A 24,722-nucleotide genomic window follows, 5' to 3' on the forward strand; every position below is an offset into this window, starting at 1 on the left:
CCGCCCTATGAAATGATGTTTGGACTCCCATTTTTAATGACTCCATATAGTAGTGGGGACTATTTAGAAGGGGAAACCGCTACCTGAAAGTAAATAGAAACCATTGGAAAGACCCTAGAGAGTCTGAGAAAAAGAGGAAATCTTCCCCAAACTTCCCCCCTTGATACAGATGTGCACCAAATAAGTCCGGGAGACTGGGTACTAATGAAGTCATGGAGCAATACGCCATTAACTCAAAAATTTGAAGGATCCTTCCAGGTATTACTCATGACGCACACTGCAGGAAGGACACGAGAAAGAGGCTGGACTCACATCACTCCAGTCAAAGGACCGGTACCACCCCCCCCCAAACAGCAGACTGGATCCAACAGCACCAGCTACAGACGCTTCCACATGGGTTGCAATCCCGAACTCAGACAATCTCAAAGTTACCTTTAGAAAGAGACCAAAGGTTGCTTAGAAAGACTGATAAAAGTACAAGAGACTAATAGATTAAAATTGTTATAGTTTTTATTCAAGTCATCATTATTTATTGTTTTTGTTGTTTACTTATGAATGTAGAATTTTTAGTTTGTGTTGGAGCCTTCATTTGTTTTGGAGTATATTATGATATTATTGGATTAGAGATTAGAGTGAACATTTTGTTAACTGTTTGGTGTAAAGATTTCATATATTATCTTGAATATAGAGAATGGGTTCCTCCATCTCTTTTAAACTGTTCAAGGTTACAAGCTGAAGAGTTATAAGAATTAAATGTTAGTATGATAGTTAAGTTCAAAAGGTTCAATAGAGTTCTAATAATCTATTTTTCTCCAAGGAAAACCGCGGGGGTTTCAAACCTACTCTCCTACAGAACATTCCTCAGGAGCTATTAAATTGATAGAAAGTGGGAGGAAAGAGAAGGGAGAAAGTTCCCCAATCCTTAGAGGCAAGGCTGGGTGAGATCATGGCAATGGTTCATATTGGACTCTTGGGAGGACTGGTGTTATTCCTGTTTAAGGAAAGTATAGGGAGTAAGGAAAATCCATGTACTATCACCCCCTACACGATGGGGAGAACCTTGGGTCACTGATAAGGCTTCACACCAATGTAAATCCTTATTTTTTAACTACTCCCAGTTATTTACCTGTCAAGAGGACGGGAAAGTCTATTGGATTGCGAGAAGCATTGCCTCATTTAGGCAATGCTTACTTGGAGAATGCCCTGTAGGAAAAACTTGGTTTTGTTTTGAGCATGAAAGTAATCAGGAAGGACTGAAAGATCCAATAAAGGAAAGACAATTAACAGTAACCACCAAAAAGGATGAAATAGAAATGCCCTTAGGGAAGGATCTATTCCTAGACCTAGATGAAAGAATTAGTAAGGAACTAAATCTAACCAACTGCTGGGTCTGTGGGAGTACTAAAATGACAGAAATTTGGCCATGGGAGGGAATTAGTTTAGGACCATTAGAAATTCTAAGGTGGGAACAATCAGGACAGAAACCTCACATTTTAGGACAAAGAAGGAAAGAACAATGGGACTTAAAATCTGAAGTAATTGGGGAAAAATGCATAATAAGGGCAGGGAAGAGATATAATACCCCAGTGGGAAAGATGGCATGCAAGAGGTATCTAAAGATTGAAGACTTAAATGCTAGATGGATGCCCCAAGAGCCAAATCAATAATGGTCCACTGGGAAAAAGGAAAAGGGCTGCATTTATCCTGAAGGCTATAGGCTGCACAAATGTGCAGAAAAAGGGATAAACCCCTTTTGGGGAATAAGACAAATATGTAAATATTGAGAATACCCTTGGGAAGTCCGAGACATCTTTTGGAAAGTCCCCGATCATCTATTTTGGATTTGTGGCAACACAGCCTATACTACTCTTCCAGGAGACTGGATGGGAAGCTGCACTATAGGTGTCATCAAACCTGCTTTCTTTCTATTGCCAAAGGAATCAGGGTCAAGTTTAGGGGTTCCATTGTATGACAATTTGAGAAAGATTAACCATAAAAAGAGGAATATAATTGACCTGGGGGGAAAACAAACCTGGAAGGGAACAATCTGGACAGCAGAAGAGACAATTAACACATATGGACCTGCAACTTGGGCCCAGGATGGATTCTGGGGATATCGTACTCCAATTTACATGCTCAGTAGGATCATTCGACTCCAGGCAGTACTAGAAGTAGTGCCCAACAGAACATCACTTGTCCTTGACCATATTAATTACCAATTGGCCCAAACTAGAACTGTCATCTACCAAATTTGACTCGCAGTTGATTACTTAGTAGCTGATGAAAGAGGGATATGTGTAAAATTTAATTCATCAGAGTGCTGCCTGAAAATCGATGATAGAAGTGAGGTAATAAGAAACATCTCAACAGAAATACGAAAAATAGCCTATGTGGGAAATCAGGAGTGGACTCCCCTAATAGGCACCAGTTGGTGGGATGATTTTTGGTCTTTTAAAGGGAAATGGTGGAAGAAAGTAATCTTTATAGTAGTGGCAGCATTAATAAGTTTAATAGTCTTACCTTGCCTACTCCCATGTTTAAATAGGATTATATCATCTACAATTCAAGCTAGTACAGAGGTTTCAGAAACAACTGCTCAAGCCAAAACCAAAATAATGATGATTGAAAGTCAAGAAGGAGAACATAAAACAGCTAAAAGTGTTTATGACCAGTATCAGAAGTTAAGGAAGTTTTATGTCCACAAAACAGAAATTACATATTGATGTGGGCTTAAACTGAATTAAAAAGAAAGAGGGGGGATACTGTGAGGAATGAAAATCCTGGAGATGACAGTTCTTTTTCAGAGTAGTAATTGGTAGTTGATGTTAAGGAAGTTGATAAGGTCTTAATTTGAAGTGTTTGGTCTGTTGTTAAACATTGAATGTTAGAGTTCTAGGACTTGACTTTAGTTGCTGTTTATAAATGTTGCTATTTTACCCTCTATTTGTATCTCTCCTCGTCATACTCTCTACTGGTACCCCATGTTAGTCTGCTGCTAAACATTGAATGTTAGAATTCTAAGACTTGCCTTTAGTTGCCGCTGTTAGATGTTACTATTTTACCTTGTATTTGTATCTTTCGCCGTCATACTCTGTATTTGTACCCCTTTCCCTCTCACCCGGGATTTGTATCCATTCCCATGGGGAACCACTTCCCCTGCTCCCCAGAGGATGTGCACCCGGACTGAATTCAAATGAGAGGCTGTGGGAACTATATGAACCCTCTCAAAACAACAAACCAGCGCATAAACTTTGACTTTAACCCACCAGAACCACACTAAGTCAGCCACTCTAGACCAGAGCTGGATTCCATCCTGTCACCATAACTTTGATAGTACCCAACTTGAAAGGTACCCCTGGACTATGAGCCAACATCACCTTCCTAAGGACTCTCGTGAGGACGGAAGCCCCAGCTGTGCCGAAAGACAAAGCTGCACTCCTCCTCCTCAGTGTTGTCCAGTGGGAGCAGTGGCGGTGTGCGCAACCCCTCGGGTTCCCCAACCAGAGCTGACTTTAATAAAGGCCTTTTAAAGGAGCTGGTCTCCTGGCCCTATTTATCACAGCTGGCAGGGGCTGCAGGTTGATGCCATTTGTCCTTGCTGCCCCTCACATCCCCCTGGCCCACCAAGAGCCCCGAGGCAGCCGTGAGGGACAGGCCCTGCTGGCCCAGGCTGGGCTCAGGGCTTGGCCTTTCTGCTTCCTGCAGCCAAGCCAGGCCTTGCTCAGCATTGCAGTTCCCTGCTCACAGCCTTGGGCTCCCTGCAATCCTGCCCTCAAGGATCTGCTCTCACCAGGCCCTGGGCAGCCTTGGGCACTCCCCGCCCTCCCTGGGGCCCAGCCATGCTCCAAGGCACTTGGAGTTTTGCTGCTGACTCCTTGAGCAGCTTCTCCATCCTTCTCTGTGTGCCTGAGGCTCCTGGAGCCAGCCCCAAATCCAGCGTGGTGCTGATTAAAATACAGAAAGCCCTCAGGAGCTCTTTGTCTCCCTTCCATTGTCTTTGAGTCTCCAGGGCTTGTGCAGGGATTGGAGTCAGTTTGGAGTTGTCTTCAGGAGGGAGATTCCAAAATGCACCTCCTGATTGGTTTTTAATCAAGGGTGCATTTTATTGTTTTTCAGTTCATTGAAGAGGTGACAGAAGTGTTCCCCAAGTGATCTTGATGCTGACTGGTTCCTTAGGAGGTCTGGGCATGGATAAGAATGAGCCTCTTGCAGGCTGAGCCTGTTTGGAAAACCTGACCCGCACCCCCAACCTCACTGAGATCCCAAAACATCCAAAAATGTTCATGCAATTTATTAATTTTTATTCTATAATGCATTATTTAATGTTAATATTTTAGTATTTATATATTTATTATATTTATTGATATTTATAACTACACTATTGGTTTTTATTATCTTGTCTTTATATTTATATAGAAAAAATCAAGGCATTTTTAGTAGCCAAGAAAATTAATGCTCAATGTTTCTAAGTAAGACAATTCCCTTTATTAAAAGTGCATATATATGGCTCCATGCAGATATTTACCACATGTATTTTGATTTCTTGATTAGTAGTGCTGTATTAACATTTTAATACTAAATGTAGTCTTGTAATTAAAAGGTAGCTTTTGTAGTTAAAATGGGAACTATGTTAGTGGGATTTTTAAGAACGGAATGAGGCACTCACAGCAGATAGCAGCCCCAGGACACCTAAATATTTCAGAGAAAAAGAATTTTTTGCCCTCTTATCAGAAGAAACAAACTTCTTCCCGCCTCAAAGGCACTGTTCCGATTAGAAGGAAGAATTTGATGATGACCAGAAAGAATCCTGTATTTGAATGGAATTTATGCATCATGTATGAAGTCTATGACTATGCAACGGGCTATTGGTTTAAGGGTTAATCCTTTGATAACGGGTGTCCTTTACTGGGCTCGTGCTGCCCAGAAAAAGGTACCTGGATGTCCGTAACTCTTTCTCTTTATTCTCTCATATTATCCTAATTCAAATTGTCCAAATTATTATCACTCAAATTGTATTACTATTTTTATAACCATTCTAATATTATTAAACTTTTAAAATTTTAAAAACAAGTGATTGGGGTTTTTCACACCTTCATTAATTATTAAGTTCTAGCAGTAATTTATTTATTCCTCTTTCTGGTAATCAGATACATTTGTACTCTTTTTGTCATCTTTTTAAAATTCTTTTTACAATAGAGGGCCGGGGGGGAGGGAGGGTGAAGGAACCTTGGAATCCATGGAGACGTTTCGGGAACACATTTGGGATAGTTTTGGGTCTGGGGAGGGAATTCAGAGAGAGCTTGGGGACACTTGGGGGAGCCGGGTGGGCAGTTGAAGGGGCACTCAGGGATTCTGAGGGACAGTTCGGGGTTCGGGGCAGCACTTGGGGGTCCAGGGGGGCCCTTGGGGGACTCGAACGGGGCTGTCTGGAACGCGGGGGGTGATGGGAGTTGTAGGCGCGGGAATCATACGGTTTAAAGGGGCCACGGAGCATCACGGGAGTATGAGGCGCAGCTGCAATGGCTCTCGGTGGGGCGCGGGGCACGACGGGAGATAAAGTCCCGTCTAGAATAGCGCCGGCGGTTCGCCGCGGAGCATGATGGGAGCTGTAGTCCCGAAAATGGTTTGAACACGCTATTTGGAGGTCAGAGAAGGCTCTTGGGGGACACTTTTCTGTCCGAGCCGCGACTTGAGGGCCTCGAGGGGAACGTAAACGTCTTTGGAGCCCTTGGGAGGAGGTCTGGGATCTCTAACCGGGCTCTTTAGGGCACGGGTCACAGCAGGAGTTTTAGGCGCAGGACTGTGTTCTGAGGGGCTCTGGGGCCGCGGGGGATGAGAGGAGATGAATTCTCAGAAGTGGCTGTACCGGGGATCTGTGGGGTTGGGAGCACTCAGGGGATCCGGGGACGCTTTTGGGGGAGTCCGGAATGGGCGCTGAGGGGGCACTGAGGAATCCTGGAGGGTCTGGGAGACACTTATGGGACAGATGGGGGCGGATCCCCGGGGTTGTTTGGAGCGCAGGGCATTTACGGGAGTTGTAGTCCCGGCTTCAATGGGGCTGTATCCGGCCGTGGGACATGATGGGAGATGTAAGCAAAAAGAAATATGGTGCCACTCTAGGCACCGCCCCCAGACCCGAATGCCAGGTGCTGATTGGCTGCAACTGCTGATGGGCGGGAGCCTCGGCAAGTAGGATGCGTTGTAGGTGGGAACAGCCAAATCACCCTCCTCCAGTCCCTCCCAGTACAGCCCAGTTCATTCCCAGTACAGACCAGTATAACCCCAGCAAAGTCCATTTCATCCCAAGTAGAACCCAGTTCAACACCAGTGCCCCTCCAGTTCCTCCCAGTGCAGCCCAATCTATCCCAACACACCCGAGTTCATTCCCAGTTGTTCCCAGTTCCTCCCAATGTCATCCACAGGATGCCCCAGTGTCCCCCAGTCTTCCCTGCAATATCCCCAGTGTCCCCAGTTTCTCCCAGTATCACCCAGTGTCACTCCCAGTATGTCCCAGTGTCTCCCACAGCGTTCCCAGTGTTCCCCAGTATGTCCCAGTCCTCCCCAGTGTTTCCAAGGACAGTTTAATTTCTCTCGGTGGCCGTGGCAGCCAAACCCAGCAGTGGGGTCAGTGCAGTGCCCATGGCCACAGCCCCTTGCAGTGGCCCAGTGCAGCTTGGGCTGATGATCCACCCTCACAGCTGGCCCAGGGCAGCTCTGCAGTGGCTTTGGTGGCACCTGGGGCTGGCACACACCTGAGCAGTGTGTCTGTTTGCAGTGGGGAAACTCAGGAGTTTCAGATTGCTTCAAAAAATCCCAAAAAGTGAAAACCCCTCTTAGGCTGAGTGCAGCCAGCTCTGCAAGCATAGCAGGTCCCAGGGGAGTGAGGACAGACAGGATGGGGCTGGGCAATGTGGAGCAAGGTTGTCCACACTGGGTCAGAGCTCAAGGCACAGCTTCTGTGAGCAGGCCAGAGCTGCTGAGGAGAGACCCTGGGTCAATATCAATCACAGAATGCTGCAATCATCTCTGATGTAAAGAGAAATAAATTAAAATACTTCATTTCAAATAGGAATGTGTATTTCTTACAAGTTCTTTGAAATCTTTCCCAATAACATGACTAGCAAAAATTTAATGACCCTCACAGGGCATTGATGTTGTTTACATCAGACTCAGTGACTGAGAGTGACTTCAAAAAACTTCTCAAGAACTCAAAGTTAAATTGAAACTCCAAAGTTCCTTGAAGTTTTAATGGGTCCCACTGAGGGACACAACTCAGAAAGTGTCCCCAGGTTCCAGTTAGAGCAGAACACTGGAGGCAGTGATGACAGCTGGGGACAAACAAGGCCGAGGTGTCTCTGGTGCTCAGCAAAGCTGGATGTGTTTGAGGAATGCAAAGGGCCAAGGCCTGAGCCCCAGCCCCTGACCAGGCAGATGCTGTCCCTCCCTCCTTGCTCAGGGCTCTTGCCGGGATGGGCACTGGCATGTGGGGATGTGCAATGGCAAGGGCAGGAGCATGGGGCGGCCCCTGCCAGGCTGCTGAGCAGGGACAAGGAGGCAATGAGGCCCCAGGCCTGCAAGGGTCGCTTGTCTCCTGCTCCTGCCTCAGGCCCAGGCCCAGCAGCCATGGCCAAAGTGCTGCCCAAGGTGGCTCTGGCAGGGCTGTCTTGCAGCTGCTGCACATGCCTGTGCCCTGTGCAGCCCAGGCTGTGCTGCGGTGTCCCTGCCCTGCACCTCTGTCCCTGCAGGCTGTCAGCATCCCCCGGCTGCCCCACCTGGCTGGCCCCTTCCTTTGCTGACAGCTCTGCCTCCTGCCTGCCCCTGCCTGCCCACACAAAGCCTGGGGCTGATACCAAAAGGCTTCATTCCATGTTTACCCTGCCTGTGAACTCTCAGCACAGGAACAAGGCATGCAGGGGCTGCTTCCCCAGCAAGGATGGTTGGAAGAAAAGAAGAAGACATCTGGCTCAAGGGTGCAGGGATAGAGAAAACAAGGAGTGAATCTGGGAACTTGGAGTGGGTTTTTTGGAAGTGGGTAAATTGTAATTCATATTTAGGGTCTGTATATAAGGAACACCCTGGTACAATTACATGTACACATATGGTTAGGAGTTATCCCATTTTGGACCTTAAGCCTGAATAAATGATTCCCTCTTAATTGGAAATTAGTGGTAGGGAGCCTTATTCTGATATTTCAGAGATTTGGTGATAGTGGTCCCTCACAGACCCAAGGAGTCAGCTGTGACACTGTGCAAACTCATGGAACAAAGGGTCCATGGTGACACAGCAGAACCCCACAGAACCAAAATCCATTTTGGCACCTTGGGGCCACATTGAACCAATGATCCATTGTGATGCTGTGGATCCAAGGAGACCATTGTGACCTGAGAAACCTCTTGGAACCAAGGGACCATTGTGATGCAGGAAGGCCTGGTGCAACCAGGAGCCAGGAGCAGGAGACAAGTGACCCTTGCTGGCCCGGGGCTTCATTGCCTCCTTGTCCCTGCTCAGCAGCCTGGCAGGGGCCGCCCCATGCTCCTCCCCTTGCGTTGCACATCCCCACATGCCAGTGTCCATCCCATCAAGAGCCCTGAGCAAGGAGGGAGGATCAGGATCTGCCTGGCCAGGGGCTGGGGCTCAGGCCTTGGCCCTTTGCATTCCTCAAACACATCCAGCTTTGCTCAGCACCAGAGACACCTTGGCCTTGTTTGTCCCCAGCTGTCATCATTGCCTCCAGTGTTCTGCTCTAACTGGAACCTGGGGACACTTTCTCAGTCATGTCCCTCAGTGGGACCCATAAAACTTCAAGAAACTTTGGAGATTGATTGTGACTTTAAATTCTTGAGAGCTTTCTTCAACTCTCTCTTAGGGACTGATGTTCAGGGACTCAGCACCCAACCCACAAGAGAAGTCCTTGTGCAGTGTCTCTGCTGCTGGGATGGGCCAGGCTCCTGGCACAGAGGCAGCTCCTGGCAAGGGCAGCAGAGCTGCAGAGAGACAGCTCTGGCCAGGAGCAGCTCCTCTCCCAGCCCAGCAGGGCTGGGGCTCTGCCTGCAGCCACCCGGGCACAGCACAGAGGCACAGAGAGAGCAGAGGCAGCCTGGGCTAGGAGGGTGATTGAGCTCTTGCCAGGGGACAAATTTTCCCAGGGTTTGAATGAATAATTCTCTGCCTCTAGGAAAGTTAAAATTCCATTCCTGGAGGCTTCTCCTAAGGCTGGCACATCCCACAGTTTCCATGATCTTTTGCAAGCCCTCACCCAGTTCCTCCTCTGCAGAGGAGGCGGCCATAGGGCAGACAGGGGAGTATCTGCAGGCGGCAAGGGCAGGCAGCACAAGTGACGAAGAGGTTAAAGGTGTGGGGTGGGCAGACAGGAGAGACCACATCAGGGGAGAAATCTGCACAGCCCCTGGACACAGTGAGTCTCTGGCTGCAGAGCAATGCAGGTGAGTTCCTGGAAGTGTCTCTGACAATGCCAGCACTGACAGGACCTGTCAGGATGGCTCTCCTGGATGTCCTGGTGTGGAGCAGAACAAGCTCCAGAGTGAGGCTTCCCTGCTGCCCCCTCAGAGGCACAGGACAGGTCCCTGCAGGGACAGGCAGAGCTGCCCCAGGGCCGTGGGGTGGAGATGGGCTCTGTGAGCCCTGGCAGGGAGCGGAGCTGGGCACAGCGAGACGCTGCTGGCAGCAACAGCCCCACTCAGCAGAGACACGGGCAGGGAGGGACAGGGAGCTGCTGCCACAAATGCTGGCCTGGGGGATGTGGCACCTCCCTGCTGTCCCTGTGGCTCAGGCACCTTCCCCCATCAGCTCCTCCCTGGGCTCCTTTCCCATCCTAAACAGAGCCCCTGCCCTCATCCCACGGGGGCTCGGCTGTGCAGAGCCCCTGCAGCAGCCAGAGCCCAGGGAAGGAAGGACAAGCCCCTGATTTCCATCAGTCTCTATGTCCCTGCTGTCCCCTGGCAGGAGCATTGTGACATTTCTCTGCCATCTCCAGGTGCCTGTGCTGTCCTTTTTGCCACCATTGGGGTTTCTGAGGCAGAGCCAGGGTTTGGGGCTGGCAGGTGCCCGTCCAGGCAGGGACCCCTTGGATCCTGCTGCGGAGATGTGTCTGTGGGAGCAGAGTGCCCAGGTGCCCTCAGGGCCGTTCAGCTCATTCCCTGGGTGTCCTGCAGGGCTGCAGGGTGCTCTCCAGAAGGGCACAGCTCTCCTGTGCTGTTTCTGGGCTGCCTGGGATCCCCATGGAAGAGACAGCTCAGTGGCAGGGCCAGGGAAATGCTGCTGGGCAGCTGCACCTGGGCACTGCAATGATCCCTCTGTGCACCAGCCTGGCAGGAGACAGCTGAGATCCTCATGAGGCACTCTGGGAGAAGGCGAGGGCTCTGTCCATGTGCTCTCTGCCCAGAGCCCTCTGCCCTCAGCACTGCCCTGTTTCTCTGAGGGGAACTCCTCTGGGTGCCTCTCCTTCAGCTCCAAGCTGCCAGCAAGGGGCAGCTGAGAACAGCCCTGATGGGCAGAGCTGGTCTCTTGTCCCTGCACTGAGAGTCCATCCCTGTGCCTCTCACACCCACACGGTTTCACCTGCAGTGCTTTAGAAATGTCAGGGATTTCAAACACTCGCAACCAGTCCTAACTGTGGCAGGTGCAACTGGATGAAAAAAGACAAGGACTTTCCTCAGCTCAGTTCTTCAGATGGGCAAATTGTAAACAGCAGGACTGAAAAGCATTCTGGTGTTTCAGGAGTCCATTTAATTGGTGATCACCCAGCCTTCTCAGTTGCCTCTCACTGAACAAAAAGAAGGAATCCTCTGGAGCCTGTTTGGGAGCCCCTGGTCTCAATGCCTGAAAAACCCAGGTCCCAGGTGAGGAGAATGCAGAGAAGTGGTTCCAAAAAGAGAGATCCTGAATGTTGAATTGCTGTAGGATATGCAATATATCTTGCTCTGTGTTGAGCCCGGCTCTGTCCTGCCTTTTCCTCCTCAGCAGAAAACCATTTCCTAAGGCAGCAAATGTTCAACAGCAGCTCCATCAGGCACTTCCTCCTGCTGGCATTGGCAGACACGCGGCAGCTGCAGCTCCTGCACTTCTGCCTCTTGCTGGGCATCTCCCTGGCTGCCCTCCTGGGCAACGGCCTCATCATCAGCGCCGTAGCCTGCGGCCACCACCTGCACATGCCCATGTTCTTCTTCCTGCTCAACCTGGCCCTCAGCGACCTGGGCTCCATCTGCACCACTCTCCCCAAAGCCATGCACAATTCCCTCTGGGACACCAGAGACATCTCCTACTCAGGATGTGCTGCACAGGTTTTCTTCTTTCTCTTCTTTATCACAACAGAATTTTCCCTCCTGACCATCATGTGCTACGACCGCTACGTGTCCATCTGCAAACCCCTGCACTACGGGACCCTCCTGGGCAGCAGAGCTTGTGCCCACATGGCAGCAGCTGCCTGGGCCAGTGCCTTTCTCAATGCTCTGCTGCACACAGCCAATACATTTTCCCTGCCCCTGTGCCATGGAAATGCCCTGGACCGGTTCTTCTGTGAAATCCCACACATCCTCAAGCTCTCCTGCTCCAAATACTACCTCAGGGAACGAAAAGTTTCTGTTTTCACTGTCTCCGTAGCTTTTGGTTGTTTTGTGTTCATTGTTTTTTCCTATGTGCAGATCTTCAGGGCTGTGCTGAGGATCCCCTCTGAGCAGGGACGGCACAAAGCCTTTTCCACCTGCCTCCCTCACCTGGCTGTGGTCTCCCTGTTTTTCAGCACTATCGTGTTTGCTCACCTGAAGCCCCCCTCCATCTCCTCCCCATCCCTGCATCTGGCAGTGTCAGTTCTGTACTCGGTGGTGCCTCCAGCCCTGAACCCCCTCATCTACAGCCTGAGGAACCAGGAGCTCAAGGCTGTAATGTGGAGACTGATGACTGGATGGTTTCAGAAACAATAAACTGCTGGCCAGTTTCTGCAAGTCACTCCTAATAAGAGTCATCTTTGATAGTACTTGGGTTTGGTCGTTTGTTCTTTTTATTCCTTTGTTTTAGTTTTTAAATATTGTCCCCAAAGGCATGCCATTGTTTGTGCCATTTCTCATTTTGTTTCTCTCCATCTTCCCTGTGGCCACAGATTGTACCAATAAGGTCCTGTGCTCTCAGTGGCTTTAAATAAACTAAAGGATCTCCCAGAAAAGTTTTCTGCAGAGATACCCATTTCCTTGCCTACTATGGACCTGCAGCAGCAATGTCTGTGTGCAGAGCTGGGGGTATGTCAGGGGCTGCACAGCAGCTATGCTCCTGCTGGCCACACCACTCCTAATCCAGGCCAGGAGCCATTGGCCTTCTTGCCCACCCGGGTGTGGGATTTCTCAGCTGTTCAGATGGTCTGGGGAAAAGCCCAAAGAGGCCTTGGGCCCCCGGGTTCGAAAGGACGAGAGGAAGCTTCAGATTTGTTCTTGGTCTTGGTGTTTATTAATTGCTTATCTAAAAGATTTTCTCTTGGCCTGACAGAGTTCTGCTCAGCAGTCAGCCATGGGCACACACTGAAAGCCCCTGGGGCGGTCACCTATCTTTATACCCGGAGTTACGTATACAATATTTATCATTTTTCTCCAATACCCTCTACCCTTATTAACCAGTGTTCCCCTAGTAAGGTCCAATCCCGGAGTGCCAACATCACCACAGAAGATGGAGGCCTAGAGGAAGAAGAAGAAGGAGAAGGGCACGCCCCAATCCCTCCATCTTGCCTCTCTAGACCCCCCTGTACAGGGATCTTAAACCCTGTATCTCACACTCCAATTAACTTGTCCCTTCACCATTCACCCCAGTGAAATCCTCCCGTCCTCATACTGATGTCATCTCCCATGTGGGATCAAAGTCCAGCCACCAGACATCTCTGGCAGCATTCCAGGACTCCCGAGCCCCCCAGGGGGGGTCTTCTTCATCCTGCACCCCAGTTCTGAGAGACTGAGATCCCACATCTCCCCCTTCTGTTTGCACCAAAAAGATCTTTTTCGCCATCCGATTCATTGCATGTTTTAAACATGCAAATATGCATGGGACAACAAGTATGAGGACTAGGAGAACTATTAAAACATAAAACCCTATTTTTAAGATTCCTCTCCAAATGGGAGAGATGTCAAAGAATTCTGCCAATTGATCGATCCATGATCCTGTGATCTCACCAAGCTTATTTATGCTGTCCTTTATATTTTTGATATTTTCATGAATTGACTTTGAATGATCTGAGAGATTCATGCAGCACATCCCTTCGAACTCTTCACACCCATGTCCATGAGCGAGCAATAGATAATCGATTGCTGCTCTATTTTGAAGAGTCGCCTGTCTCACACTACCGACGTCTTTTAACATATCATCCAATGTGACAGACACAGACCGCGCATGTTTGCTCAACCAACAACCCATGCGGTCGATCTGAGTCAAGGCCACCCCCGATGCTGTCTGAGGTGAGAAGATTGCTGTAGCAATACTCGTTTTCTTGTCCCAAGAAAACATTTCATCATTGCAATCTGCCGCATATTGCTGTATTGATCTTTTTTCTCTGTGCCTTTCCTCTCTTAACATGTTCAAATCAGGCGATAGCATTGAAATTTCCCCAATGCTGCATGGACCTCCCGTGGCATTAGCAGGAATGCCGTGCCAAATTCTGTCCCCGCAAATTAAGAACAGACCCCGCGGCAATTGCACCGGAACTTGGATCGATCCTTTGGTAGTTCTCTTTGTATATTTACACCAAGCTGAGGCATTCTTATAAAATTCATGAGTGGGAGTTAAATCAATAGTTTTCACCTTTGTGACTTTCGGAGCTTCAAACTGCATGCAGAGTCTCATTGTCATGGACCCAAAAATCTCCAATTCCTGAGGTTCTGTAGAAGCCACAGGAAGCAGGTGTGTCCAAGCACACCACTCTTTTATAGGATTTTTAATGACCTGCGAAATGTTAATTGCAGAGTGCCCTGGAACTGGCCATTGGTCCACTGGCAATCCAACCATGCATGCTGAAAACGGTTTACCTGGTCTTGAATGTGTCAGGCAGATGCTGTCTAAATTCGCTGCCCGAGCTAAAGCCTCCCATACATTTTGCCTTGGTTGACTAACAGGTAAATCTCCCCCACTGCTTACTGCAATGAATGAAAGAACGATGCACATAAGCATCATGAAACCCATTACTTTGCTTTTGTGTGAAAACCCCCCAGAGTCCTTGGTTTCTTTTTTATTTCTCTTCTGGGTCGTTTTTCGCAGTCTGAGTCTCGACTTCTGTCTGAGTACTCGTCTCTCTGCTTCTTGGATCAGCATTCTCGTGTTCTCGCGTTCGGAATGGCTTCACATGCCGCGCTGACACCCACTTCAGACCTCGATCTGTGGAGATACAAGCGAAACCCTTTCCCCAAGCGATTAGTCTGAAAGGACCCTCTATTTGTCCGGTCTCTGGGTTCCTGATCAAAACTAAAGGATTTTCCCTTAGCTTTGCCTGTGTGTTGTTTAGAAAATGTCTCACGATCGGTGGATCAGATGGATAATCCCTTTGTCGTGTTAACATTGTTTTCTTCGAGGCGCTTTTCTTTTTATATATTGTTGGAAAAAATTGCTGCATTGTTGCAGTCTCGCCACGAGATGGCGCTGTGGCTCCGCCGAGCCGACCCGGCATGTCGTGCACTTCTGCCCTCCTGCCACTAGGTGGCGTTGTCACCGGCCTCCCTGGCTCGGATGACGGTGCAATCTCGACTACCCTACTTCCTCTTCCGGCTCGGCGTCTCCCATGAAGGGAAGGAACTGAAACTCCGAGGCTCGAGACCAAAGGCGCCAGATCTGGAGACGGAGTGGAGCCCTGGGACGTAGAATCCCTAACACGGCCCCTCCTCACCCGCGACGTCACAGGGGACCGGGCTCGGGCCCGCCCGCGTCTTACTCTCTGCGCGTGCGTGCTCTCTGAGCTACTTCCGGTGTCCCCCAAGGTAACGTCATCATCGTCTCCCCCCTGTTTCACCTCCGAGGTTCCCGCCCCTCGGTCTGTCCCGGAATCCGACCCCTCCTCCTCTGATGTTGTGTTCGCCTCCCCCGCCGGCACCCCGGCTCTACCCGCGATTCGAGCTGATCGTCGCACCGGCTCTGACGTTACACCCGCGCGCCTCCTGCGTCCCGCCGCGGCGGCCCTCCGGGGCTGCGCGTTTTCCCTCAGCCCGCCTTGCGCGCTCGCCGCCCCCGCGCTGGTATGTGAGTCTATCCCCCGGTTTTTGCGAGTTTCGCCCTCCGCGGGCGTGTCCTCATCCTCACCGGCGCTGCTCGCGCCCGCCGCCGCCGCCGCGTCGCCGCTTTCGCCGCGAGCAGGCCCCCCCCCCGATCCCTTATCTTCCTGCTCCCCCCCTTCTGCTCCTGACTCCTCCACACTCTCTGGAGTTTCAGGACGCCCTTGGGGTTTGTTGCATTTTTTGATCGGGGGTTTTAATATTTTTTCCTGCTCTCTTTTTTCGAGAGCCCTTTCCCCCTGGCCTTTCAAAGCCAGAGCAATTTTTTTCCCGGAGCTCTGCCGCTCCGCCCCCTCCTCTGAGGGTGCCGCAGCTTCTCGCTGCTTTTCCAGTTTTTTAGACTGGACTGCAATACCTTGTAACATGATTCTTGCCGGCGAGAGTAGCTTTAACGCTGTCTCATCTTTTTTTGTTGCTAAAATATATAAATGCCTATTAATCTCTTGCCAAAACCCGACTTCGAACAAAAGATATGTTTCTGCAAGTGGGTAATTGAGCCTTGCCCATAATAACAGCTGTTTTAATTCTTTCTTTGGGATCCCTTCTGTATATAATTCTGCTACACTTTGTAAGGTGGATAAGATTTCCCGTTGTTCTTGGGAGAGTGTTGCCCCCATAGTATTATTTTGGCCTTCTTACCGAATCTGTCGCCAGCGTGGTCTGGAGGCCCTTGTTCTCCGTCCAGCAGATTACGAGGGATGGATCAGAGGCGCCTTTCTGGTCCCAGTCCAGGCCGCTCTGCTACGAGCTGTCTTCAGCAGAAGCTGAGAGATGGGATTTCTCAGTGACTGCTGATTTTTGCAGCTTCTCCCGGCCGGTTTTTTCTTTTTCTTCTTTCTTTCTTCAGGCTTCCCTCCTCTGGAGTTATCAGTGCTGTTCTCTTGGCTCTTCAGCTCTTCAGGGCTTTCCCCCCCCCGAAAGGTTTGGTGGGAGATAGCCCGCACAGCGGACGCCAATTGTGGGATTTCTCAGCTGTTCAGATGGTCTGGGGAAAAGCCCAAAGAGGCCTTGGGCCCCCGGGTTCGAAAGGACGAGAGGAAGCTTCAGATTTGTTCTTGGTCTTGGTGTTTATTAATTGCTTATCTAAAAGATTTTCTCTTGGCCTGACAGAGTTCTGCTCAGCAGTCAGCCATGGGCACACACTGAAAGCCCCTGGGGCGGTCACCTATCTTTATACCCGGAGTTACGTATACAATATTTATCATTTTTCTCCAATACCCTCTACCCTTATTAACCAGTGTTCCCCTAGTAAGGTCCAATCCCGGAGTGCCAACATCACCACAGAAGATGGAGGCCTAGAGGAAGAAGAAGAAGGAGAAGGGCACGCCCCAATCCCTCCATCTTGCCTCTCTAGACCCCCCTGTACAGGGATCTTAAACCCTGTATCTCACACTCCAATTAACTTGTCCCTTCACCATTCACCCCAGTGAAATCCTCCCGTCCTCATACTGATGTCATCTCCCATGTGGGATCAAAGTCCAGCCACCAGACATCTCTGGCAGCATTCCAGGACTCCCGAGCCCCCCAGGGGGGGTCTTGTTCACCCTGCACCCCAGTTCTGAGAGACTGAGATCCCACACCCGGGCACAGTGCTGCCTCATGTCCAGCCTGCTGTCCATCAGTGCCCCAGGTCCCTTTCTGCCTGGCCGCTGTCCAGCCACTCTGTCCCCAGCCTGTAGCGCTGCAGGGGTTGTTGTGGCCAAAGTGCAGGACCTGGCACTTGGTTGTGTTCAACCTCACCTTGTTGGATTTGGGCCCTGGATCCAGCCTGTCCAGGGCCCTCTGCAGAGCCCTCCTACCCTTGAGCAGATCCACACTCGCACTCAACTTTTGATATCCCTTGCTTCATGAGCCCCTGGAGTGTCACAAGGGTCTCCATGATTCCAGGAGGTTCCACAGAGTCACAATGGCCTCTTGATTCTAAAGGGCCCCTCGGTTTCACAGTGTTCTGTGTTCTCCCTGGACCCCGCAGTGTCACAATGGCCTCTTAGTCCCAAGGGGCACCACATTGTCAAAACTGTTTCCTTCATTCCATGAGTGTGCTCAGTGCAAAAATGGGCTCTTTGTTCCATGGGGCCCTGCATTGTCAGAATGGCCCCATTGTCACACAAGGCCGCACAATGTCACAACAGTCTCCTCATTTCTACAAAGCCACACAGTGTTACAACAGTCTTCTGAATTCCATGAGGCGGCAGAGTCCCAAAATGGACTCCTTGGTTTGATTTAGCCCTGCACTGTGAGAAGAGACCCTTGGTTTTATGATGCCACGCAGTATCACAATCATCACAGAATCACAGGCTGCAAAAGACCTTGGAGATCAGCAACTCCAACCTGTGACCCAACACCACCTTGTCACCCAGACCATGGCACTGAGTGCCACATCCAGTCTTTCCATAAACACCTCCAGGGACAGCTCCAGTGAGTCCATCAGCTCCCTGGGCAGCCCCTTCCAATGGCCAATCGACTTTTCTGTGAAGAACCTGTTCCAAATGTCCAGTCTAACCCTCCCTTGGCACATCTTAAGCTGTGTCCTCTTGTCCTGTCACTGTTCCCTGTCAGAAGAGCCCGATCCCCCCTTGGCTGCTCCCTCCTGTCAGGGAGTTGCAGAGGGTGAAGAGGTCTCCCCTGAGCCTCCTCTTCTCCAGGATAAACAACCCCAGCTCCCTCAGCCACCCCTCATAGGACTTGTGTTCCAGACCCCTCACTGGCCTTCTTGCCCTTCTCTGGACACGCTCCAGCCCCTCCATGGCCTTCCTAAATTGGGGGCCCAGGAATGGACACAGCAGTAGAGGTGTGGCCTCAGCAGTGCTGAGTGCAGGGGAAGAATCACTGCCCTGCTTCTGCTGGCCACACCATTCCTGATCCAGGCCAGGAGCCATTGGCCTTCTTGCCCATCTGGCTCAGCAGGTCCCCAGCTGCTTCCTTCTGGATTTCAGGCGGGCTGTTCTGCTCCCTGTGCCCATCCACCAGCTCAGGAGAACACTTGTCCTGAGGGCAACCTGTCCTAATGTTGAAAACTGGGGCAAAGAAGGTGTTAAGCAGCTCAGCTTTTCCTTATCCTTAGTTACTCTACTCCTCACTGCATCCAATAAAGATTAGATGTTCTACTTATCCGTCCTTTTGCTATTAATTTATTTTTAAAAACATTTTTTAATATTTTTCACAGAAATGGCCTGGTTAAGATCTAATTGACCTTTCACCACTCTACTTTTCCTTCTGCATGACCTAACAACATCCTTAAACACTTCCTAAGATGCCTGATCTTCTTTCCAATGGTGATTCACCCTCTTTTTTCCTGAGTTCCCACAAAAGTTCATGCCCAGCCAGGACAATAATTTTCCTCTCTGGTTCAACTTCGGCACAGAGGGACAGGCTGCTCCTTCCCCCTTAAGATTCCTTTCTTGAGGTGTATCCATCCTTCCTGGACACCTTTGTTTTTAAGGGCTGTTTCCCGTATAAAATGAGTACCTGATTCAGTACTCTCCAAATCTGCATCCTGAATCCAAGGTCTGCCCTCCCTAATTCCAGTGATAAAGTTTTGTTGCTGCCCCTCCTTCTTTCACAGAATATTGGAAACTTGATTATTTCATGGTCACTGGACGGAGGCAGCCTTCAACCACCATATCTCCCACCAGCCCTTCTCTGTTTGTGAACAGCAGCAGACAGAGCTCTCCTTGGGAGTGGGATTGTTACCAAAAATTTGGCACAATAATATAACTCCATTACCCCAGTGTAGCATTAAGAAGCAGCATTCTTTATTTGGCCAGATGCACAGGGGGATAGCTCTTCCCAAAGCCATGCATGCTGAGGGCAGGAAAATTTCTGTTTATATTCTGTATTTTGCACACATATTCATTGATTTTCCTGAACTAAACAAACGTATGATAATCATGTCTCCAAAATCATTAACATATGTCCCTCCCCTTTTGCATGCATTCTCCTGTCCTGGGGGGTCTCTGGTGGTCCCTGGTGCTCATGGACCCCAATGTTCCAGTGGGCCTGGCTGAGATGGCAGGACACTGAGGCTGGTGAATTTCAGTTCTCCTTCTCACACAATGGGCATTGTGTGGTTTCCACAGGCCTGGGGTTTTGGAGAACCAGCATTGTGTGTGTTCACCTGGTGTAGACAATTTATCATCTGGTAACATGAGATCACAGAGTGGGCTATGACATTACAGAGTGAGTTATGTGATGTCATCAAGCAGCTACGGCATCATAGGCTGTCTCTGTGACATCACAGAGCCAGCTGTGAAACCACAGGGCAGAGGTCAGACATCATAGAGGAGATAATGACAACACAGAGTTGGCTGTGACATCAGAGACCATCTGTGTGACATTGATAATGAGTTGTGACATCACAGAGCAGGCTGTGACATCACGGGGAGGGGGTGGGAGCGTGACGTCACAGAGCGGACTATGCCACCAGAGGGTTGACTGTGACATCAGAGACCATCTGTGTGACATTGATAATGAGTTGTGACATCACAGAGCAGGCTGTGACATCACAGGAGATCTGTGTAAAGTCACTGGGTTGGTCACTCTGCCCCAGCTCCCCCTCACAGTTTCCCTCTGTGGGATCTCAGTCTCTCAGAACTGGGGGGCTCAGGAGTCCTGGAATGTTGCCAGAAATGTCTGGTGGCTGGACTTTGATCCCACATGGGAGATGACATCAGTATGAGGACGGGAGGATTTCACTGGGGTGAATGGTGAAGGGACAAGTTAATTGGAGTGTGAGATACAGGGTTTAAGATCCCTGTACAGGGGGGTCTAGAGAGGCAAGATGGAGGTACTGGGGCGTGCCCTTCTCCTTCTTCTTCTTCCTCTAGGCCTCCATCTTCTGTGGTGGAGTTGGCACTCCAGGATTGGACCTTACTAGGGGAACACTGGTTAATAAGGGTAGAGGGTATTGGAGAAAAATGATAAATATTGTATACGTAACTCCGGGTATAAAGATAGGTGACCGCCCCAGGGGCTTTCAGTGTGTGCCCATGGCTGACTGCTGAGCAGAACTCTGTCAGGCCAAGAGAAAATCTTTTAGATAAGCAATTAATAAACACCGAGACCGAGAACAAATCTGAAGCTTCCTCTCGTCCTTTCGAACCCGGGGGCCCAAGGCCATCTTTGGGCTTTTTCCCCAGACCATCTAAACAGCCCAGAAAACCAACAACTGGCGTCCGCTGTGCGGGCTATCTCCCACCAAACCTTTCGGGGGGGGGAAAAGCCCTGAAGAGCTGAAGAGCCAAGAGAACAGCACTGATAACTCCAGAGGAGGGAAGCCTGAAGAAAGAAAGAAGAAAAAGAAAAAACCGGCCGGGAGAAGCTGCAAAAATCAGCAGTCACTGAGAAATCCCATCTCTCAGCTTCTGCTGAAGACAGCTCGTAGCAGAGCGGCCTGGACTGGGACCAGAAAGGCGCCTCTGATCCATCCCTCGTGATCTGCTGGACGGAGAACAAGGGCCTCCAGACCACTCTGACGACAGATTCGGTAAGAAGGCCAAAATAAAATCATGGGGGCATCACTCTCCCAAGAACAACGGGAAATCTTATCCACCTTACAAAGTGTAGCAGAATTATATACAGAAGGGATCCCAAAGAAAGAATTAAAACAGCTGTTACTATGGGCAAGGCTCAATTATCCACTTGCAGAGACATATCTGCTGTTCGAAGTGGGGTTTTGGCAAGAAATTAATAGGCATTTATATATTTTAGCAACAAAAAAAGATGAGACAGCGTTAAAGCTACTCTCGCCGGCAAGAATCATGTTACAAGGTATTTCAGTGCAGTCTAAAAGACTGGAAAAGCAGCGAGAAGCTGCGGTACCCTCAGAGAAGGGGGCGGAGCGGCAGAGCTCCGGGAAAAAAATTACTCTGGCTTTGAAAGGCCAGGGGGAAAGGGCTCTCGAAAAAAGAGAGCAGGAAAAAATATTAAAACCCCCGATCAAAAAATGCAACAAACCCCAAGGGCGTCCTGAAACTCCAGAGAGTGTGGAGGAGTCAGGAGCAGAAGGCGGGGAGCAGGAAGATAAGGGATCCGGGGGGGGGCCTGTTCGCGGTGAAAGCGGCGACGCGGCGGCGGCGGCGGACGCGAGCAGCGCGGGTGAGGATGAGGAGACGCGCGCGGAGGGCGAAACTCGCAAAAACCGGGGTATAGACTCACACGCGGGCGCGGAGGCGCCGAGACGCAGGAGGCGCGCGGTTGTGACGTCAAATCCGGTGCGACGGTCGGCTCGAATCGCGGGTAGAGCCGGGGTGCCGGCGGGAGAGGCGAACACAACGTCAGAGGAGGAGGGGTCGGATTCTGAGACAGACCGAGGGGCTGGAACCTCGGAGGTGAAACAGGGGGGAGACGATGACGTCACCTTGGGGGACACCGGAAGTAGCTCGGAGAGCACGCAGGCGCAGAAAGTAAGACGCGGGCGCGCCCGAGCCCGGTCCCCTGTGACGTCGCGAGTGAGGAGGGGCCGTGTTAGGGATTCTACGTCCCGGGGCTCCACACCATCTCCAGATCTGGCGCCTTTGGTCCAGAGCCTCGGAGTCCCAGTCCCTTCCCTTCATGGGAGACGCCGAGCCGGAAGAGGAAGTGGGGCAGTCGAGATCGCTCCGTCATCCGAGCCAGGGAGGCCGGTGACAGCGCCACCTAGTGGCAGGAGGGCAGAAGTGCACGACATGCCGAGTCGGCTCGGCGGAGCCACAGCGCCATCTCGTGGCGAGACTGCAACAATGCAGCAATTTTTTCCAACAATATATAAAAAGAAAAGCACCTCGAAGAAAACAATGTTAACACGACAAAGGGATTATCCATCCACTTCGGGATTTCATGAAGATGATGAAAGCTCAGATGAAGAACAGCTACAAGGAGAAGATGTCATAAGGATCACAGCATCGGAAGGTGTCCCAACATGGATGCTATCAGCAGCAGAAGCAGCAAAAAGCTTCTTGCATTCATTCGATGCAGTAAAGAAGAAATATCAACAGGATCCTCGAGTTTCCTTTTCGGATTTAGGAGCAAGGCCAAAAACCTCAAGGCGAAAAATGAGACACTATGAATCACCGATGACATCTACAACACCATTATTCATGCAAATCCCAATGGAATCTGATGAAGAGGGGTTTCAAGAGCCGGTGAAGACAATGGATTGGAGGCAAATCAGAGAAGCATTGGAAAAGGAAAAGCATTTATTCCCGGGATCAGGGGATTTGACAATGCCAGTGACATATGATGCCCAGGGACAGAATCCAAGGTGGGAAAGGATGGGTCATGAGACACTCAAAGACTTAGGGAAGGCAGCTCAGACTTTTGGGCTGAACTCACAATACTTCAAACAGCTATTAAGAGGGACATTCTCTATGTATGATCTCACACCATATGACATTCGAAGTATTGTGGCAATGATCCTCACTGACACACAGAGTCTTGTCTGGGAAAAAAGGTGGAGAAAATATCTTGCTGAGTTGCGGAACAGATACCAAGGTAGGCCGAATGCGAACCTCACAGAAGGGCAATTAGCAGGGGATCCTCCAGATGATAATCCAGGGGAACAAGCAGCGCGGCTTCCACGAAGAGTGTTAAGCGACATCAAAGAAGCAGCGCGATTGGCAATCATGCAAATTACGCCGACAGGAGCTCCGGATGTCCCGTTCTCTTGCATCAGGCAAGGTCCCACAGAGCCATTCATGTCATTCATCGACCGACTCACGCAAGCCGTGGATCGACAGGTGACAACAGAAGAAGTGAAGAGGCCTCTCTTGGAGAATTTAGCTTTCGGCAATGCCAACCCGGATTGTCAACGGGTGATTAGCACCATGCCAGGACGGCCATCCTTGGCAGAGATGGTGGAGGCATGCAGCAAGGTGGGGACGCCTCAGCACGTCGCAGCGATTGTAAAGGATGAATTAAAAGAGGAATGGGAGAAACAGCTAAAGGGACGCTCAGAAGGGCAATCAGAGGACAAGACATTGGAGAAGATGTTCGAGAAATTGCTCCAGCAACAGGACGAAAATATCAACAAAGTTCTTGCGGCAATGCAGAAAAGGAACAGACCCCAAGGAGGACAGTGCTACGGATGTGGGGAATCTGGGCACATGAAAAGGAATTGCCCACGGACACATATACCAACGCCAGCCCAGAGAGCGGAAAGACCAATTTGCGCACGGTGCGGAAGAGGAAGACACTCTGTGAAAGAATGTTATTCCCGGACAGATGTGGAAGGAAATCCGTTGCCGCATCCGGGAAACGGGAAATTGAGCGCGGGAAACCCCCGGCGCGCTCCGACACAAATACTGGCGGTGTCACAAGAACAGACAGGGCAGTCATCAGTGAGCGACAAGCAGATGCCCTCAGCAAAACCCTCAGTCGATTCCACAGTGACCCAGACCTCCTCCCACCAGGGGCACAGTGTGCATTGGCAGCTTCAAAACTAGTATGCTTTCTAGATGAAAGTCATGCGGAGATACCAACAGGTATCCGCGGGGACTCATACAAGAAACAAGATTTTTTGATAGTTGGACAAGATAAGTGCAGTATTCTTGGGCTCATTGTCTATCCGACAGTTGTCTCAGCAGACAAAAATACAGAGTTAACAGTTTTGGCAAGAGCGCTTCGTCCACCATTGACTGTGCCGGAAAATACTGTGGTTGCGAGAGCCTTCGCATTGCCACCACACGCAGTTGGAGAGGTCATGTCAATCTTCGACGAAGAAGGTCTCCCTATGAAAGAGCATGTTGAAGTACATACAACATGGGTGAAGCACATAGGTCGAGACCGACCCACGCTCACGTGCCAATTGACGTGTGGGGACAGGACAATATCGATCAGAGGTATGCTCGACACAGGGGCGGATGTAACAGTAATATCGTACATCTTTTGGCCACGCAATTGGAGCTTGTTCGCGCCATTGGGCTCTCTCTCAGGCATCGGGGGAGCATCTCTGTGTCTGCAAAGTGAGAATTCCGTCGTTGTCACGGGACCAGGAGATAAGACGGCGATCATTCGTCCTTTTGTCGTTCAAAAGCCGATCACAGTCTGGGGTCGGGACCTTTTGGCACAATGGGGCGCGAAGATCGAAATGGATTTTTAATAGGGGTCACTGCAGCACTCGCCACACTGAAGCTGACATGGAAAACAGATGATCCAGTTTGGGTGGATCAGTGGCCCCTTGAGCGGAAAAAATTGAGTGCTTTGAAAGACCTGGTCCAAGAACAATTGCAGAAGGGACACATCAAGCCAACAGACAGCCCTTGGAATTCTCCGGTGTTTGTCATCAAGAAAAAGCTGTCGGGCAAGTGGAGGTTGTTACACGACCTCAGGAAGATCAACGAAGTCATAGAAGACATGGGGCCACTTCAGTTGGGACTTCCATCTGTCTCGATGATTCCCAGAGATTGGCAGCTTGTGGTCATTGACCTCAAGGATTGCTTTTTCAGTATCCCACTCCATCCAGATGATGCTCCGAGATTTGCCTTTTCAGTCCCG

At 50.1% G+C, this 24,722-nt stretch overlaps 1 protein-coding gene across 1 annotated transcript in view; it reads left to right on the plus strand.

Moving 5' to 3' along the window:
* The window catches only part of LOC128949409 (olfactory receptor 14J1-like), a 40,207-nt gene that overhangs the window by 12,554 nt on the left and 2,931 nt on the right, over positions 1–24,722 (plus strand). The window contains exon 4 of the mRNA XM_054294272.1: positions 11,388–11,849. Coding sequence (XP_054150247.1) covers positions 11,388–11,849 — 462 coding nt within the window. The remainder of the gene's footprint in view (positions 1–11,387; positions 11,850–24,722) is intronic.

The sequence above is a fragment of the Melozone crissalis genome, unplaced genomic scaffold (genome assembly GCF_028551555.1).
Source record: "Melozone crissalis strain CALT ecotype California unplaced genomic scaffold, PUWL_Pcris_2 ptg000231l_1, whole genome shotgun sequence".
In the NCBI taxonomy this organism is placed as follows: Eukaryota; Metazoa; Chordata; class Aves; order Passeriformes; family Passerellidae; genus Melozone; species Melozone crissalis.